Source organism: Odontesthes bonariensis, chromosome 21 (assembly GCF_027942865.1).
Source record: "Odontesthes bonariensis isolate fOdoBon6 chromosome 21, fOdoBon6.hap1, whole genome shotgun sequence".
NCBI lineage: Eukaryota > Metazoa > Chordata > Actinopteri > Atheriniformes > Atherinopsidae > Odontesthes > Odontesthes bonariensis.
In genome coordinates this window covers 21,285,777-21,301,312 of record NC_134526.1, presented here as the reverse complement: position 1 = coordinate 21,301,312, position 15,536 = coordinate 21,285,777, and the positions used below count along the sequence as shown (strand labels likewise).

General features: G+C 40.4%; 1 protein-coding gene across 1 annotated transcript; it reads right to left on the bottom strand.

Moving 5' to 3' along the window:
* Positions 1-486: 486 nt before the first annotated feature.
* Positions 487-13,901, bottom strand: nubp1 (nucleotide binding protein 1 (MinD homolog, E. coli)). The gene is made up of 10 exons (XM_075453612.1): positions 13,819-13,901; positions 12,337-12,441; positions 12,109-12,242; positions 5,937-6,005; positions 5,663-5,695; positions 5,466-5,556; positions 5,219-5,373; positions 2,422-2,532; positions 2,001-2,187; positions 487-1,644 (listed from the first exon to the last, which is right to left on the bottom strand). The coding sequence occupies exons 1-10, from the start codon at positions 13,847-13,849 to the stop codon at positions 1,592-1,594; spliced, it is 969 nt and encodes a 322-aa protein (XP_075309727.1). The 5' UTR covers positions 13,850-13,901; the 3' UTR covers positions 487-1,591.
* Between the last annotated feature and the right edge of the window lie 1,635 nt (positions 13,902-15,536).

The following is a 15,536-nucleotide window of genomic DNA, read 5'->3' as shown; positions in this document are numbered from 1 at the left end:
TCATGTATGGGACAACTCCTGCAGGTATGATTGATTTTACTGTATACATGTAAAATTTCCCATACTTTCATCAAACTAGCCCTTTTTGAGTAACTTTAGGGGTCCAAACAGGCTACTCACAAATGTTGGAGTAACTGCCAGAGGCACAGACGTGCTGATCAACATATAAGTTATACAGTAGGTGTTATTACTGTGGGAGACGCACCGTGTGGCCGTGGATACAGATGTTTTGTCTGTAAGCAGGACGCAGATGCAGTTTCACATGTATTTTTCGTTGAACTCTGGAGGAACTAAGTCTAAAAGCAAAAGACACTCTCCCTGACACACACACACACACACACACACAGAAAATGCTGGCACAGCTTGTCAAAAAAAAAAAAAATAAAAAGACCTAGTGAGCCTTTTGGCATTAATGAATTTTGGCATAATTAACATATTAAATACATAATTTCTAAATAGACAAATTAAAAATGTGTTCCCACCACATTTGGTCAGTTTTGGTCAGGCCCTTTTATTTTGTGTACAAAATAAGAAAGAACACCAAAAAAATAAACATTTATAAATGTAAATGAGTCAACTCAGAAAATAGCAAATCCATCTTTCACGTTCCACACACACGTCGCGCGGAGAAATGAATGGGAATCGTAAAAAACTAAAGATCCACGAACAAACTAAAACCATCTCGACAGATTTAGAAAAACAATCTTCTGATGGCAGCCTGCTCATTCTGAGTGAGGAATGGTTACCGTGGTTAAGACAGTGCAGTCCAATAATATGTTGAGATTTCAGTGTGGGGGTAAAAACGGGCCGAGAAGTCTTCAGAGAAACAGTTGTCCGTCTTTATTGTCATCTAAAACGGAGTCTTTTCAATCATAAAATAAAGGAAGTGTACAAGAAAGGGATAACAAACAACACTGTCCTTCAATGTGATGTGGGGTGCAAACATAATGAGTCACTGGACCTCAGCAGGTCTCCACCTACACTTCCATTTACATAAAGAGAAGTCCTATGATATCTCTGTTTTTTTACAAAAAGTACTAATGGAACTGTACCCACAGCAAGTACTTTCTATGTAGCTAGACAGATTTTTTTTATTGATTTCCTGGTGGCACGGAGCTCTGTTCTTACTCAAAAAAAAAAATAAAAAAATGCAGATATGACACAAAAGGCCTTCTCCACAGTCGCTGCCATTTTTGTAAAGACGCTAAGAAAATTGTTTCTCGTATAAGAAGACTTCCACTTTCAGCAGGATCCTCAGTCGAAAGTCGCTGCGTTATTAGGAGGAGTCTTTATCATAAAGCTGTAATCAGATACGTCTTTACAAAGTGGAATTAATTTCAGATACATTAGAAATGAACAGTTATCATTCATGATTGTACATTTCTCTTTTTTAATGACAGGTTTGTTGCGTGGCAGGGAATCATAGCGCAGTGAGGGCCAATCGGCTCACTAAACAGACATCAAAGCTGCTGCCTGACAAGAATTAGAGACAGTTTTTTCCCCGTGTGCGTTTGTTAACCAGTGTCGACCACACTGCTGTCGTGCGGTCGGCCTCGGCAATTAGGTCAAACGAGGCCGCCATCTGACGCGCTCAGGTGGTGCTCCGCTCCTCTGTCATGCTGTTGGAACAGTAGTCCTGGATACCTGATGGAGGAGAGTGGAAATGAGTTTGGAACGTGTTAAGGATTCCAGCATGTGTGTGTGTTTTCTAAGTTAAGTTACACACATAATCATTTCCAAAAAGTTTAATCTCATGCTGAAAACAAATGCGTCAAATTTCGAGACAACTCTTCTTCCTCTTCAGTCGACCGCTTCCCATTTGTAAAGTGAATACTTCTTCTTTCATTACTTTTAATCAGGAATCGGGCCGTCAACCAAACAATCCCGTCATCAAAAACAATAATGGACTTCGCTAGAAAAGGAAATATGGCTGAGTGTGCATTCGAGTTCTGTACCAAAGGAGGTGAGGACATCCAACCTGGCACGGGCAGCTGACTCACTTTGTACAATTCTCTTGTAGACCTCCGCAGCAGGAGAGTCGGGCACCTCACTGAGGAAAGACTTGCCCTCATCACAGCTCCGTGCTATCCTCGGGTCCAGAGGCACCTTGCCTAACAGAGGTAGATTTAGGTCTGCACACATTTTCTCAGCGCCTCCGCTGGAGGGAGGGAAGATCTGTGATGTGATCTACAAGAGAGGCCGAGAATAAACAGCTGGTTAATATGCATTAGCAGTACAGCTACCGTCCTGCTGCACACATGTGGAGCTCAGGCATCACCATCAGGGATATTCTCTATGAATTAAGGTTCAAAATACCTAATCCCTGGTGATCTTAAGCTACACTATCGCAACATTTGTTCTCAGTGCTGTCACAGCTTTTGCCCTGTTGGGTGCATTTATATTTTGTATTTTGTCAGTGACCTTGCATTTGGGGCACACAAAGCCGCTCATGTTCTCCACCACTCCGATGATGGGCAGCTTCACCTTCTGACAGAACCGGATCTCCTTCCGCACATCCTGCAACGACACCTCCTGCACGGAGAAACAGAAGCGTGTTGGTCGTTGAGCCTTTTTTTTAAAAAAATGTTTAGCTTCTACAGCTCCACAATTCTGCTCGGGCACTTCGGTCATCAAACCAGCTGCTCCAGGTCCAGAGACCGAGCCTTCTCAGTAGCGGCTCCTAAGCTGTGGAACAGCCTACCTCTCCATGTTAGAGCTGCACAGTCTGTTGAGCATTTTAAAACACTCCTCAAAACGCATCTCTTCTCCTTGGCGTTCACTCCCAGCTGAGCGAGGAATCTTGACTCTCTCGCCTTCCTCTTCCTCTCTTTTTATTTTCACTTTTAATCTGAATTTGTTTTATATTGAATGATTAGTATCCCTTAGGTTGTATTTGTTGTTGTAGTGTTTATGATTATTTTTATTATGCTTTTGCTTCTGAACAGCACTTTGGTCGACTGAGATTGTTTTAAAAGTGCTTTATAAATAAACTAATACTATGAGTTCTAAGGTTATAAGACCTGGACAATAGTCTTCTTTCTCCGGGTAATTCCAACCTGATGTGTGACTGGCTGTGGCACTGAAGGAATGAGGAAGGGTTTGTGTTATGGTTTCACCCATGCCAACCAGGACATGTTTGTTTGAAATAGTTTCTCACCGATTAAAGTCCTAACAACTAAAAATAGCTTCCACCGATAACAACATTTGAATATTTGTTGCCACCGTGCCTTTGTCACCAGACTCTGAGAAGAGGTATCAGAAGAGAGACGGAATGTAATTCTGTTGACATGACTGAAAATAAGGTGCTCCACAGTATGCAATTACAGTGCTAATCTGAATCATGAAGAGCATTGCCTGTAGATTCATAGTATTTATGTCAATATAGACGCGTCACTGCCATTATGGTGGTCCATTGTTTGGTTACCGTTTATCCTAACTTGTGTCCTTATCAAAGAGGTCAGAGGTCACACCGAGTGCAGTCAGAGATTAAAGGCCGACAGTGCTGTGCCGTCTCCACCCGTGTGTCAGTACCATTAACAGATTATGATGAGACGCATACCTGTGGACCGAATGTTAGCGACTCCACAGAGTTTTAGGTTTCCCCACAAATGTTATCCATTCTATGTACTATGCCGCCCGCCAACATTCCTTTTCTTCTTTACCGTTGAATAAATGTGCTGTAAAATGTCGAACTTGGTCATGTTTGCGCAGACTGTAACTGGTTTATGGCAGAACGGCATCATCCAACACAGTGCAGCGGAATCGACTGCCTGTCCAGAAAAAAACAAACAAAAACAAAACACCACCTCGTGCAGACGCTACTTTTACGCAATTTGAAGGAAAAAAAAAAAAAAAGTTCAAAAAAGGTGCAGCAAATGATTTCTAAAAGTGTAGTTCATTTACGCCAATAAAACAGTTTGGGATATATGAGCTGGGTGATGATCACAGACCCACAACCAGCATCGTTACTGATACATCCTCATACCTGCTTTTCAATCATTAACCTTAACTGCTAAGCTTACATGAGGTTATTTATTCATTTATTTATTTTTAAGTCTTGTGGTTTTCTGGTGTCCTTTCTGAATATTTGCTGGCAAAAACGTTTTTTAACGCACTAAAAATTGTCTTCTAAATATGCTGGAAACATGTCATTATAACGTGTGCCACAAAGAAGAACAGGTGCCAGAAATCGATGCGAGGAGCAGTACTAAGACAACATAACGCATAACACAAGCCGGGTCCCTTGCAGATGTTGCACTCTGACTGCAGTGGGATCTTTGGTGCTTTTCAGCGCCCACCCGAGCAGCTCTCATTTGCTGTCTGTTACCGTTGTGGTTTCAGTGTCACTTCCATAACTGTTCAAGTTCCAAGTAAACCACCCTCTGTATGAAAAATCTCATGAGGTTAAAAATCATTTCGAGAAATGTAAAAAAAAAAAAAAAAAAAAAAAAAAAAAAAAAAATCAGAGATAAATAAATCAATCAACTGAAGTCAAAGTCCACAAATGAGAAGGAGTGACAGCATGTGTATTGCAGCTTACAGATGGGAATTCCCCTCAACAGTCTCTGATTGTAATGATTGCTTTAACCGTAAAACAGCACAGGCTCCGGTCTGTGATGACTCGGAATTTATCTGCTCTTCTGGCTCTGTGCATCAGGTTCAAGGTTTTTTTATTTGCCATTTGTGCATAAACCAACAGTCCGGACACATCGAAATGCTCGTGAAGAGGCTCTCTCCTAGTCGACAGTTTAGGTAATAAGAAACTCAAATAAGAAGTATAAAATATAGAGACACTATATAACATTAGGAAAATAAGGCAATGTAGTAAGAAAAATAGAAAAAAACAAATGTATATATATATAAAAAAATATATAAAATATGGAGACACTATACAAGGTGGTGACACGTACACACTTTTAAATGCAGTTCTAAACAACAGGAGAGGAAAGAATAATAAATGGTTAATAGAGGGAATATGACACCTGTTTCACAGATAATAGTAATAATAGTAATATATCCCATATTGCACATGTAAGTAAAGTGAGGTAATGTTATGTTGTTTTACACTTATTCAGTAGTTAGAATATGTGCTGATATAGAATATCAGCACATAGAATATATACGCAATAATATATAAAAAAAAAAAGGGAGACTCTGTTCATCTGAATGAGAGGGTGTGTTCAAATGTTTGACTGGCACTGCGGAACTGTTTGCGTACCTGGGGCGTGGTGATGATGACTGCTCCGTCAACATGGGTGGAACTTAGGTACTGGACAATTGATAGGTGTTCATCTGAGGTCCCAGGCGGAGTGTCCACGATAAGGTAATCCAGCTCCCCCCAGTCCACATCTCTCAAAAACTGCTTGATCATCCCTGATTGGAGCAGAACACCACAAAGGCTGTAGTGTTATGACATTTAGTCGGAAATCGTAAAAAAAAAAAAAAAAAAAACATTGCACACACACCATTCTTCTTGGGTCCTCTCCAGATCACAGCATCATCGGGGCTACTAAGCAGGAAGCCAATGGACATGACCGCCAGGTTGTCATCAACATACTGCAACAAACAGCCAAAAAACATCTTAAAGTATGCAATCCTACATTAATAATAATAATAAATAAATCAAACTTTAAGGATTTAAGAAATGTCTGAAGTGACTCACCACAGGAGACCAGCCAGAGCCGCTCTGGTGTACCTAAAAGATAAAGAACAGGTAACACACCTACGGAGCACACAGTTGTTTTCCTTGAGTGTCCTTTGTGAGTTCTGCATGTCATGGAGAAGTGGCTGTGCACGCTGTGAGGAATGTATGAGGATCTCAAAGTGGGCTGCTAAAAAAAGAAATCCCATGTAGGTTTCATATGAAGATCATCGTCTGTTGTACTAGAAATATTGCTTATTCACTCTGCGTGCTGACATTTCTGGGGACAACTTGCCTGCTCTCCCTCCAGGCCCATTATCCTGGGAATAGACGGACCGCAGATGTCTACATCCAGCAAAGCAACCTGAAGACACAAAAGCAGAGAGTCAGAAAACAGTCTGAAGCCTGAACTTACACTTGGAAACAGTTTTTGTTGTCGCAAAAACTCTCGACCACAAGCACTGATGATAAGAAAGCTGACCACCGGATATATCTTTAGAAATAAAGAGAGAATTTTTTGGCAACTCGACTAAGAGCTATGAGCTCTATTCTCATTACCAACATCCAGGGGCGTAGCACGAAATTCTGAACCCTACGTATAAACCATCTTGGTGGGCCCCCATGGTATAAGACAAAGATAACAAATACGATCTTAGTTTAACCTCTATATAGAGAAAAACATAATAATTAAGCACAATAAAAATGGTAGATCAATCGCTACTAAGATTACAGTTTCGGGGGTCTGGTGCATTCACTTTTTCAGATAGCGTTGATGAACCTCTGATAGTAATTAGCCTGTGTGGTCCCTGAATGAAGCTCAACGTGCCGCCTTCACTCTGGGACAACTGCAGCTGATATCCCCTCAAACTGTGTGTGTTAGTTCAGTTGTGCTGCTCACCTCTCTTGTCAAAGAAACGAGTAAGAAAGCTGCTTCCCCTCACTTCATTTTCTCTCCCTCTCCTTTCCGTCTTTCCTTTCCTGGTATCCAGATTTCGCTCTCTTAGGTAACGACATCACTTTCTCCTCTGGCTGCACTCTATACATACATAACTCGGTTGAACTGACCAGTGCAGGTGTGGACTCAACCATTTTGCACTATTGGGGGCCCTCAAAGAACATCCATCATTAATGTTAATGCAAAATTCAGTCTCTCAACCACTTCATTCAGCCAGACTGACTTTCATTATGACATTAATTAATAAGAAATTTAAAAACGAGACAAAAAAAAAAAAACAAAAAAAACTTTTCATTCCAGGAGTTAAACAGCACCGTTCCCCCCGCAGTCCGATGCCACAGCCAACATCATTATCTTTATTATTACTATTAATATTAATCATTTCATCAACCGAGAAACGCAGGGCACCCCCTCCTCCTCCTCTTACATCATCTGTCCTGGCAGAGCAGGACACAAGGGGATGTGCAGGGTGTTCAAGGAGCAGCACAACATCCAGAGTTCAAAACAAAGATACCATGCCATGATGCGTTCAGGGTCCCTGCTATAGTAGTCCGACTACTGACAGCTGTTCTGAGAACAAGCTGGGACCCAATAGGATTCCTGTTTTATTTAGTAAAAGAAGGAATCGAAAACAGTCAGCCTGCTGGGTGGATCTATCTAATCTGTTAACGGTACCACGTACAACTCATAATACAACAGAGACCAGTGTAAACTCCACAAAGCTAGCCTTACTTAATATTAGATCTCTGTCCAATAAGTCACTGTTAGTTAATGACTTCATAATTTCACACAATTTAGATTTTCTTTTTCTGACAGAAACATGGTTAACAGAGAGCACAAGTGCTACTGTTCTTAATGAAGCAGCCCCCCCAAACTTTAGTTTTATGGATAAATGCCAAAATGGGAGGAAAGGTGGGGGGGAGGCTGCCTTATTTAAAGATACATTCCAGTGTAAAGAGATCTCATTTGGTGATTTCACTTCTTTTGAATATCTGAGTTTTATTTTAAAGGGTGTTCCTAAAATCCTGTTCTTAATCATTTACAGATCTCCAGGATACTGTGCAAGTTTTATTGATGATTTTTCTGAATTATTGTCTGTTATTTCAACTGATTTTAACCATTTTATCTTGACCGGGGATTTTAACATTCACATGGATAATATGACGGATGGTACTGCCAAAGAATTTTCTTCTGTGCTGGACATGTTTGGTTTGTGGCAACATGTAACAGAACCTACCCACCTTCGAGGTCACATTCTGGACCTGGTCATTTCTAAAGGTCTTGATATTTCTTCTGTTGTGGTTATTGATTTGGCCTTGTCTGACCATTTTTGTATTTTATTTGATTTACATATTACTCAGAATGTTCAAACAACCAGCTTCTCAGTTAAGAAGAGGTACATCAATGAGAAAACAAGTGCTCAGTTTAGGGAGGCCATAACTATGTTACCAACAATGAGCGCAGAGTCGGTTGAAGGACTGCTGGATCATTTTAACTTGAAAATTTTGAATGTAATGGAAGCTGTTGCACCGATAAGAATCAAGAGCACCTTGATCAAACAGAAAACCCCATGGAGAAAAACCACTACGGTCAAAAACCTGAAAAGAGAATGCAGGAAAGCTGAACGTAAATGGAGGAAAACAAAGCTTCAGATTCACTATGAGCTATACAAACAAAGCCTGCGTAGTTATAACAATGAGCTGTGCAAGGCCAGACAGCTGCATTTATCTGAAATGATTAATAAGAATGTCAACAATTCTCAAACTCTGTTTGCTATGGTTGAAAAACTCACAAATCCTTCTAAACAGTCAAACCCAGACCTCCTCTCCACTGAGAAATGCAACGAATTTGCCAACTTTTTAGCCAAAAAAAAAAATCAAAACTATTAGACAAAACATTAACGCAACACAGACAAACAAGAAAACTAATCTGTGTCTAAAACCTAGAAATAACTCTGAGGTTATGTCACAATTTAATATTGTTGATTTAAAAATCCTAGAGGAAACAGTTCGGCATCTGATTTCAACCACTTGTTCTCTGGACATAATACCATCCGACTTTTTAAAAACTGTTTTTACCTCAGTAGAAAGTGATCTCCTACAAATAGTTAACAGCTCACTGGCATCAGGCATTTTTCCCAAGTCACTAAAGACAGCTGCCATTAAGCCACTCCTAAAGAAGAGAATTCTAGACGCCTCTATGATGAACAACTACAGACCTGTCTCTAATCTCTCTTTTATATCCAAGATTAGTGAGAAAGTTGTATTTAACCAGCTCAACGACTTTCTGAATGAAAGTGGAAGTCCTGATAACTTTCAATCAGGCTTCATACGTCATCACAGCACTGAAACAGCTCTGGTCAAAGTGTTAAACGACATTAGGTTGAATACTGATTCTGGTAATGTTTCAGTCCTGGTTCTGTTGGACCTCAGCGCTGCGTTTGATACTGTAGATGACAGAATCCTGTTACACAGGCTGGAAAACTGGGTTGGACTTTCTGGAGCGGTCCTTAACTGGTTCAGGTCCTACTTAGAAGGCCGGAGTTATTTTGTTACAATTGGCAGCTATGAATCTGAGCGAGTGGCCATGACTTGTGGAGTCCCCCAGGGGTCAATTCTTGGACCTCTTCTGTTTAACTTGTATATGCTCCCTTTGGGTCAGATATTGCAGAATTTTAACATCAATTATCACAGTTATGCAGACGATTCACAACTTTATGTGTCTCTGTCACCGGACGACTGCAGCCCCGCAGACGTACTGTGTCAGTGTCTGGAGGAAGTAAACACCTGGATGAGAGAGAATTTTCTACAATTAAATGAAGACAAAACTGAGATCATTCTGTTTGGTAGCAAAGAGAAGAGGGTCAGCGTTGGTAAATATCTTGAGACTCGGGCTCTTACAATCACTGACCTAGTTCGTAACCTCGGAGTGTTGATAGACTCAGATCTGACTTTCAGCAGCCACATCAAAGCTGTCTCCAAGGCAGCTTTTTACCATCTCAGTAAAATCAACAGAATTAAAGGTTTCCTCTCCCAAAAAGACCAGGAGAAACTCATCCATGCATTCATCTCCAGTAGACTCGATAACTGTAATGCTCTTTTAACTGGACTTCCCAAAAAGAGCATTAAACATCTGCAGCTCATCCAGAACGCTGCTGCGAGTTTTAACCCGGACTAAGAGATCTGAACACATCACACCAATTTTAAAATCTTTACACTGGCTTCCAGTCAGTCACAGAATAGATTTTAAAAGCCTGCTGATGGTTTACAAATCCCAGAACGGTTTAGGCCCAAAATACATCTGTGATATGTTAAGAGAATATAAACCCAGCAGAGCTCTTAGATTGAAGGACTCAGGTCAGCTGGTCCAGTCCAGAGTCCAGACTAAACATGGAGAAGCAGCATTTAGCTGTTATGCTGCAAACAAGTGGAACAAACTGCCAGTGGAGATTAAACTTTCACCAAATGTAGACATTTTTAAATCCAAGTTAAAGACATTTCTTTTCTCATGTGTCTATGCATGAAATATCTTTTAACTTATCTAGACTGTTGCCTGTTTTTAAATTCATTTAAATGATTTTATTTGTTTCTCTTTATATTCTTTTATGTATTTTTAATGCTTCTTGCACTCCCTGCTGCAATGCTTTTATTTTATGTAAAGCACTTTGAACTGTTTGTATATGAAATGTGCTATACAAATAAATTTGATTTGATTTGATATTTAATTTTAATAGACCCACAGATGATGAGATGATGCTTTTCTGTTTGAAGCTCGCTCTGCACCCGCATGTTCATGCTTGCTGGGGTGACACCATTACAGGGATTAACCTTGTTGGTTTTGTTTCCTGTTTTGGCGTTCACCAACAGACGACAACCTTTGCGCGTGTATTTATCTCTTCCTCATCATTTTTACTGAATCCTGACCACTTCCACATCACTGAGACAGTGGGACCTTCAGTCTGGGTTCAGTCTCACTACTGCTTCCGTGTCTCTCCTCGGCTGCCGTCGTTCTCTCCTGCTCAGCCCGCTGGTAGGTCATTATACCAACAGTTGTACAACAGTAGCGACTACAAACCGGTTCATTTAAAATTTTCATTTCTGATTTTTGTCATCCACTCACTGAAAACAAACTACTAAGGCGACCACTGCTACCTTCTGCTTTATTTCCCCACCAACGGTCACTTTTTAAGCGTGCATATCGCCACAGGGAGCACAGATACCAATTAGGGTGACCAGACGCCCTCTTCTACCCGGACACGTCCTCTTTTTGAGAGCCAAAAAATTGCCTCGGCATACAGCATAGATCCAGTGGAAGTGAGTATGGGAGGGGAGAAGACAAAGTGCAAGTCTCTCTCATTATGTCCTCTCTTCTCATCTCTGACTATAGAGACTTACCATCATTGGTCGATCACCGTCTCTCTTCAAACATTCAGTCGGTCAGCACTATGATGAGCACCAATGACTGCCCTCAGCAGGAGTTTCTCTGTTTACAATAGCACATGGGGCCAGTGCATGACATGCCAACTTATTTGTTTGCTTATTTAAGTGTGTGGCCATATAAAGACAGAGATAATTTTTTTTATTGCTTTATAAAAGGGCAAACCTTGAATAGAAAGAATTAACACTTGGCCAACAGTTATCTTCTTAGAGGACATTAAAGCGCCACACTGAAAGTGGACTTTCCCCACAGAGTTAAACTTTAAGTAAGTTGGTATTTTGGCCTTTCATCACTCCATTTTCGAATGAGCACGTATTTTGTGCACATGTAGTAACCCCTCTTAATTATAGCCTGTCACATGAGAAAAAAAAAACCTTTGTGTGAAACAGTTTCAAAAGCTTTTTTTAGCCTGTGACGCTATCAGCTTGTCGATTATCTCACTTGAATGGCCAAATAAAAATGTTCTAGTGAAAACTACCTTGCTTGCTGAGGAATAAGGCTGCCACCTATTGGATATTTGCGCAATCTGCAGCTGCAGGCTGTCAATTTAAGGGCAAAGTCAATGCAACATCAGATAAACATCAGCTTCTACCATCAGTTTATGTTATCCTGTTTGACGATAGGCCAATTGCAGTCAATGAGCTGTATGTCGTCCAATACCGATGTTAGGTCAATCTGTGTATACCTAGTGATCATCCACCCACGAGCCTTTGAGTTGAAATCTCTTCTCAAGGAAAAACATGAACCTTTGAAAGATACAATGGTCCCCTAAGCTGTGTTGATGGCCGATTTGGCTGGTCTAGTTTGGGGACGCTTGTCCACTTAAAAAGGAGGATCATCTCTGCCCTGATGGGGGTGGTCTCATCCAAGATAACAACGCAGCCACCCACAGAACACAAGGGGTCACTGAATAGTTTTATTAATTATAAAACACCTTTGTTTTTCCTTTAATCTGCCTCTAACCCCCACAGAGACACTACACGGCAGTGATGGAGGACAACACCGTTTTCCTTAACTCTAAAACAGGAAGCTGTTATGCATCAGCCACACTAGCAAATTAGCAATAAATATTTACCTCCTTTGTGCTGTCACTTGCCAGGGCGTGGGCCAGATGAGCACTAAAGGTACTCTTTCCAACTCCTCCTTTCCCCGACAACACCAGGATCTTGTGTTTGACGTTTGACAGCTTCGCTCCTATTTCTGCAATAGCTGGGATGAGACAGGAGGAGATGAAGGATGGGGAATGCTTTTGGCCAACCGCAGACACCAGGATGTTGTGAACACAGGGTAGATGCAGTCTTACCAGGGTCCGGGGCTTTCGTGGCTCCAGTGGAACATAGTTTCTGGTTGGGACAGCCTTCGCATGATGCAGACTTCCCTGCTTGCTCACTTGTGGTACCTGGGCAGTCTAAAAGGATAAAGAGCACATTTAGAGTCCTTGTCATAGCCGTCTGACCATGATAAACTAAATCAGAACTCTGAGCACGTTCTGGTTGCTCAGGATTAATTTAAGAGGATTTCTCTACACAACGCTACAGAAGGCATCTAGTATTATGCTATTGGAAGGACTGGTACAGAGAAATAGCTAAACAAGTTAAACAAGGTAGCAAAGAAAACTATTATTTAATGATTACTTCAATAATTGATGAGAATTAACAGATCATATTGGACCTAATAATCAAGTTAGAAATCTCGGGGTAATATTGGACTCAGACCTGAACTTTAACAGCCACATTAAATCAATAACATCAGCAGCTTTTTACCATCCAAAAAACATTGCCAGAATCAAAGGAATAGTGTCTAAACCAGACTTAGAATGACTGATCCATGCGTTTGTCTCCAGCAGGTTAGACTACTGTAACGGCCTGCTCACTGGGCTCTCTAAACGGGCTCTGAGAACCTCAGGGAGGGGTCTCCTGCTGGTGCCCAGAGTCAGGACTAAACAAGGTGAGGCTGCGTTTCAGTTTCATGCTCCTAAAATCTGGAACAGTCTTCCAGAAGATGTGAGACAGGGCTTAACTCTGACAATGTTTAAATCCAGGCTGAAAACAGTTCTATTTAGCTGTGTATATGACACCTGAAAGTTAATTAATTAGTTAATGATTATTCTTTATGCTTTATTAAATCATTTTATTTGCCTTCTTGTGATTTTATGTAGCTGTAAAGCACTTTGAACTGCCTTGTGCTCTACAAATAAACTTGCCTTGCCTTATCACTTTACACACCAATCCTGAATGCTGAGTCAGCCTGACTCAGCAACTTTTTCACAAGTGTATCATTTTAGCACACAAGCACGTTCAGGACTGCTTTAGCCTTTTACATTAGCCACATTTAATTTCTGACGGGGTTTCTTTTTTGCATTATATTTTCCTCAAACAAAAACCTCAGTGTACTGCACCACATTACACTTCCGAATTACAGGAGGAATTCTTGATTAAAACGTCACTGAAGTGCTGCTGTTTCAACATTTATTACTGTGTCACTTTTCAGCCTTTTTCAAGCAGGATATAAGTAACATTCAGGGTTTTATCGGTCTGTTTAAGCGCTGGGATTCAGTTTTGAAACCCATGTCTTTAATGTTTCCAGTGACGGAGAACTTCGGCGGGGGGACCCAATTATTTACAAGTGCGACATTAATTCAGGCAGACAGCAGCGTGAGGGGAAAATACCGACACTCGTACAGAAGTCCCCACAACCGTATGCTTACGAAAAAACTTTGAACGGCCAAAACACAGAACTAGCAATTTTAAGGAAAATGATTAAAATAATAAGTTAATATACTCACGCTCCGGTGCATTATCTGGTACGTCTGCCATCTTTGCCGGAGCGTCCTCTTGCTATAGTCCTCCCTTTCAAAGGTTCCGCATCCATGTGTTTCTCGTTTAAATAATTATACTTGAATAGATCGATGAAATAAAAACACAAGAGACGAAATATGTTCGATTATTATTGTAATTATTATTAGTAGAAGCATGCATTGTTATTGCAGGATTCCTTTGCTGAACAGGACTATATCTTACAGGGAGCAGTGTTTATTCAGTTATGCAAGGAAAAAACTTTAATGTTAGAAATATTAGGGAACACACTGCGTGAACGAAAGACAGAGAATAAGTAAACCGATTTTAACCTTGTTCACAATCACCAAGACTTTACAATTTTGAATTAAAGTTACCGAATAGGTCTCCAACGATTTATGTGTGTTGACACAAAGTAAAATCCAGTCAAGTTCAGTTTCATAGAAATAGCTACACCATCTGGCCTTTCAGCGTTTTTATTTCAATATGAATTTTGTACATAAGACATACGCCTGATGAGATCAGGAGTACAATTACAGTGGCGTCTTTCTCCACTTCTTTAGCCAGAGTCTCTATAGAATCATGTAGAAACTTTATGAACAAACTGTTTTTATTTGCTTGCTGGCAATGGAGAAAAAGCTGACTGGAGGACTTTATTTATTTGGGTTTGTAATCAAAGAACAAAGGAAATATGTTTAGTGGGCAAGTAAGTGCATGTGTGAATCCATGTGCCTGCAGATATTGTGTTTTGGTTTAAGAAAAATGACGCTTTGATTGTATGTGCAAATGTCTGTTTGTGTATCTCAGTGGTATTGAATGCGTGACTTTGTCTGTGTTTGTATGTGCATGCCCCCCACTCACCCATACCAACTGTTTGCACTGTTGAGACAGTGTAATGTGATATTTTCTTTGTGTTGGTCCATCTGTCTTAAATTGTCAAATGTATTCACACAAACCATAAACAAGCTTTGCTCTCTGCTCCCCCGTGCTTTTAAATACATGCTAGGTTGTCTTGAACCTCGGTGTGTTGCCTGAGCAGTGAGCTGTATATAGTAGAGGATGCATTCAGTCCCAGTAGAAAGGAACGCATGAGAAGATTTAATGGGATTTTAAAGATTATGCCTTGCATCAACAACAAATGGAAGAAATTCACGTCGTGTTTCCATGAAATATGTTTTATGTGTCTTTAAATTTTAAAGTTGTATGAGGGGAATAATAACAAAACAGCTGGATTCTGGACTTGAAATGGCTGTGACATCCTTCCTCTTTAATTTTGACACACCCTTTAAATGTAGTTCATATGTTCAATACGAACAGCAAAGCAAAAACTTTTTTAAACAAAAACAAACCGCAACGCCAAAATGAAAAATAAAACATTTCAGTCTTACTGTGTTTTCTAAGGCTTTGTTGTGCTTCATGGAAAATACTTTCCTGAAAGATTGTGTTTTTGGTTTTGCTGTTGTGTTTTTTGCTCACTGTGTAGAGGAAGCTGCGGCTCAGCAGATAATGCGGCCATCCAGGGCTGTGGTTCAATCCCCTGCTTCTCCAGTCCAGATGTCAAAGTGTTCATGGTTGAGATACCAAACCCTTTGTGTTCATCAGTGCGTGAGTGTATTTATAAATGAGAAAAGCTCAAATTCCATTTGAATTAGCGGTTAAGAAGACCAGAAAAGCACTGTAAATACATTTAATTATAAGGGCCATGACA